The sequence below is a fragment of the Sceloporus undulatus genome, chromosome 9 (assembly GCF_019175285.1).
Source record: "Sceloporus undulatus isolate JIND9_A2432 ecotype Alabama chromosome 9, SceUnd_v1.1, whole genome shotgun sequence".
NCBI lineage: Eukaryota > Metazoa > Chordata > Lepidosauria > Squamata > Phrynosomatidae > Sceloporus > Sceloporus undulatus.
Window position 1 is genome coordinate 23,873,211 of NC_056530.1, and position 4,487 is coordinate 23,877,697.

At 47.6% G+C, this 4,487-nt stretch overlaps 1 protein-coding gene across 1 annotated transcript in view; it reads left to right on the plus strand.

Annotated features, from left to right (window-relative positions):
* The window catches only part of EXOC3L2 (exocyst complex component 3 like 2), a 28,882-nt gene extending 25,662 nt beyond the window's left edge, over positions 1 to 3,220 (plus strand). The window contains 1 exon segment of the mRNA XM_042440627.1: positions 1,894 to 3,220. Within this exon segment, the coding sequence (XP_042296561.1) occupies positions 1,894 to 2,194 (301 nt within the window). The 3' untranslated portion in view covers positions 2,195 to 3,220.
* Positions 3,221 to 4,487: the final 1,267 nt, after the last annotated feature.

A 4,487-nucleotide genomic window follows, 5' to 3' on the forward strand; every position in this document is an offset into this window, starting at 1 on the left:
GGGAGAGAGACACCCAGCAGAAGAAAAACAAGCGGCTGGGCTTCAGACAGGAAGTGGGTTGGGTAGCGACTTCCTGCCGGACAACCATTTTATGTTGGCAGCGGGACAAGAATCAAATTGGGAGCCATATAGTGGAGTTTAAGCCATCTTCTGAACACTTGAAACACCTCCTGGCTTTGGAGAAAGGGAGAGTAACTGTTTGGGGATGTAAAAAGAGATGTACCACTTTGGTCAAGTCACACTCTCTCAGCCTCAGAGGGAGGCAGAGGCAACTACCCCTCTGAACACATCTTGCCAAGAAAAAAACCATGGTAGGGTTGCCATAAGCTGGAAATGACTTGAAAGCCACACAACAACAAACCAATGGTCTGTTTAACCCATGCTGCACCTGCACTGCAGAATTAATGCAGTTTGGTACCGCTTTAGCAGCCATGGTTCTGTCCTATGGAATTGTGGCATTTTTGAGATGTTTAGCCTTCCTTTTCAGAGAGTCTGGTGCCACAACAAGCTGCAGATCCAAGGATTCCATAGGATGGAGCTATGACAATTAAAGTGATGTCAAACTGCATTAATTTTGCAGTGTAGATGGAGTATGGGTTAAACAGACCAATGGTCTAAGCTGGTTTGTTGTTGTTGATGTTGTTGTATTGATTTTTTTGATAAAGAGATTAAAGCGCATTTAGAGCATCTGGCAAATGAAGCAGAAATGGCGAGTAATTCTGCCAGTGATTATCACAAAAAATTGCACAAATAAAGCGATATCAGAAATGCATTGTCGCTGAAATCCTGAAAGTAAAAAGATGCACGTTAATGCTTCTTTGTGACCACTTTAATGGTGAGTTTTGTCTGATGTCGTGTGACGCCATTATGCATAATTACACGATTTTTCTGGGATATTCATGGGAAAACTCCCGACGATCTCCTTCATGTGATAAACTCCTAGGTCAGGTCCTCTCTGATGCTGCAAAAACGTGGGCAGAAGGCACCGCAAGTGATCTGACGGGTGTTTGTGGGCTGGCTATTGGGGTCGAAGCAAGCTGCCACCCTTCTCCTGATTGTTTTCCGCCCTTGCCCAGGAAATGTGCATGGAAGGAAGCCATGCGCAGGAACTGGAGGCATCGCTCAGATGGAGCTGGAGGGAGACGTGAGACGGATACGGCCAGCTAATTAGCCAAGGCCTTCTGAGAAAGCTGGCCACTTCCCCTCTGCTGCACCGCAGGCCTCTGCTGCTGGGAAAAGGCACCTCAGAGGGCCCATTAAGCCAGGCACTAGCCATGCGCCTCCATGCGCTTCCCACACATCTCCGCCTGAGCAGCCGGCACAACGGGGGGCTTGATCCGATGATTGCGTGAGCCCCTTGCCAGCTTCCTGAAGTTAACAAGACATCCGAACCAGCAGGGTTTTAAATAAACCTCCTTCAATGTTGTGCGCAAAGATGGATGCGCAACTCAGCCAGCACCTTCTCCTACAGGCGCTTGCCTTGGAGCACTGGTTCCCAAACTTTGGTTTGGGGTAATTTTGGACTACAGCTCCCAGAAGCTCCAGCTAGCTTGTCCAATGGCCCAGGAATTCTGGAAGCTTGAAGTGCAAAGCACTTGGAGAAGCTGCCTTGAAGGATAGGAGAGCATGGAGCAAGGTCTGTCAGACCTTGGGCAAGTCACATACTCTCAGCCTCAGAGGAAGGCAATGGCAAATCCCCTCTGAACAAATCTTGCCAAGAAAACTCCATGGTAGACTTGCCTTAGGGTGGCTGTAAGTTGGAAATACGACACACAACAACAAAGTGTGTAGCACCTGGCGTTAACCTATGGGGCCTTGACCCCTTGATCCTCTTCCTACCAAAATCTATTATTGTGCAGAACAGTAACAGACCCCCATCTTTGTCTCCCCTAGAAAGAAGCACGTTTCGGCCATCCTGGATATCCGAGGGCTGCAGAACCAAGCCCAGCGACAAGATATCTTGGCAGCCATGGACACCCTGGAGGTCACAGACGGTGAGGACCCTCCCTGCCAAGACCGAGCCTTCTTCACTGACATCCCCACCAGCGAAGTCTTCTGTGTCCAAGTCCAGCTGCACCGTATCTCGCACCTGGGTCTCTCCTGCCTCTCCAGGCTGCGCCCAAGGTCCAGGCATCAGCAACGGAGGCGGCGACAGAGGCAGCGGCCAAAGGATGTCAGTGAATCGCAGGTGTGAGAACATTTGGAAATCCAGACTTCCTCTTTCAAACTTGGGGTGGATAGTGGCATAGAGGTTTGAGTGTTGGACTAGGATTCTGGAGACCAGGGTTCAAATCCTGGCTTGGCCTTGGAAACCCACTGATTTACTTTGGGCAAGTCACACTCTCTCAGCCTCAGAGGATGGCAATGGCAAACCCTCTCTGGACAAACCTTGCCAAGAAAACCCCACAATAGGTTTGCTTTAGGGTTGCCATAAGTCAGAAATGACTTGAAGGCATGCAACAACAACAATGGCTAAATCTTCCCACAGTATCCAGATTCCAAAGAGCCCTTAATGTGGTGTTGGCATTGCAAGAAGGGAGAATATGACCCTGCTACATACACACATGCTTCCCTTCTTCTCTCTTTGCTTTTGTACTCAGTGCACAACAAACACCCCAAGAGTGGATACTACTGTTCCAAAATAGCCACACACCTTGGCTAACAGGGGGAAAAGGACACACAAAAACTCCTATAATAGTAAAGAAAGGGGCACTGTTTCTTTGAGACATACACCTTGCATAGCCTCTGCAGAGGGTCTCACCCCATAATTTAGCCCTTCCTTTAAAATCACCCTTGACAAGGGGGCAAATGAGGAATATCTAATCCCGTCCCTCTCAAAGTTCACCCCATTTCCACTCAGGCTGCATCTACACTACAGAATTAATGCAGTTTGGCACCACTTGAACTGTCCATGGGCTCCATCCTATGGCATCCTGGGATTTGTGGTTTGCAAATTCTGCAGATCTGTAGATTTGCACACCACAAATTTGCAAGTTGTCATAGAGACAGTTAAACTACACATGTTCAAATTATTGTAGAGGTGGCTGCTTCGCTTTGCTCACAAAACTAAAAATCTCAGCGTTCCAGAGTGTAGATGCAGACTCAGTCCCTCCTCTGCAGGAACCAGGGAGGCGCATAAGTGGGGTGGAAAGAGGAGGAAAATGTATACCTGTCCTGTAAATAAATAAATAAATAAATAAATAAATGCATATTAATTTAACCTCACTCTTTCTTGTGTTCATTGGGGATGTGGATTAGGTTTTATCTGCCCTGGGTGGGGTATTAGATAGGACTGAAGAGTTAGCACCACTGCGTGACCATTTGCAACTGCTGTTGGTTTGTTGGAGGAATGCATGGGATATGTTTGCATTTTGGAGCACCAGCTTGGCATAATGTTTTGAATGTTGGACTACAATTCTGGAGCCCAAGCTTTGTTTTGCAGCTCTGCTATTAAACCCAGTAGATGTTCAGGACAGCCTTCCTTTGCCAAGCCCTTCACACCTTCTAAGCTGCCAGCAATGGGGCCTGCCCACTTATCTCCTCCAAAGCATATCAAATGGTGGGAGCTGAGCTGGAGGAAGAGCCCAACCTAATGAGTTTCCCATCCCGGCTGCTTCTTAATTGCTCTCTTGCAGCTTCCTTCCTTTGGGCTCCATTGGAGCCATGGCCAAAAGCCAAGCTGGGACGAAAGGGAGAGAGGGGCAAGGGGGCAAGGGACTCGGTTTTGGCATCTTTCCCCTTCTCCGCAGGGATGACATGAGCTTTTTGGGGGGCCTGATTTAGGGGGAAAGAATTTGCTGCCTTTTCACAATGTCCCGAATCTCCAATGGTTCCAACTTGGCAGAAACAGTTCCTATTCATCCTGTGCCTTCCCATGTTTTCTGCTGCTTTTAAAATGTCCCGGTTTCTCTCTCCTCTCTTCCCATCTTCCTCCTTTGTTCTCGGCTTATTTAAACTGCTGCAAAATGAGTTAAAAAGTGCCAAAGGGGCAGAATAATGTCCTTCCAGAAAGCTCAAGAAATTATGATGTTTTCGCCTGGGCAAAAGAACCAAGCAGGTGAATTCTGCCCCTTCCTTCCTTCCTTCCTTCTTGGGAGTTTATCAGACAAGGGGAATTGGAAGTGTAATCCAATGGCAATCTGAATGCAATCATGGGGTTTCATGATATTGCATGATAGACTGCCACATGCAAATTTGGACAATGGCATGCTGTTTTCGGGCAATGGGGAGCCAGAGAAATTCTTCTTGTTTGATAAACTCCAAGGTTTTAACGTTATACTTAGTGTTCAATAGCCTTTGGTTCCTGAGTCCAGAGAGGTCTGGGAATTGTAGACCCAAAAGATGTAAAGGTCATCCCTTTCAGTGTGCAAGTCTGTCTCTGGATTGTTTTGAGTCAAAGAAGCCATGGCTACCCTTGCAATACCATCCTCTCTAACTGTCCTGATTTGTCATGGACAGACCCCCCGATTAATCCTCTCTCATCCCAC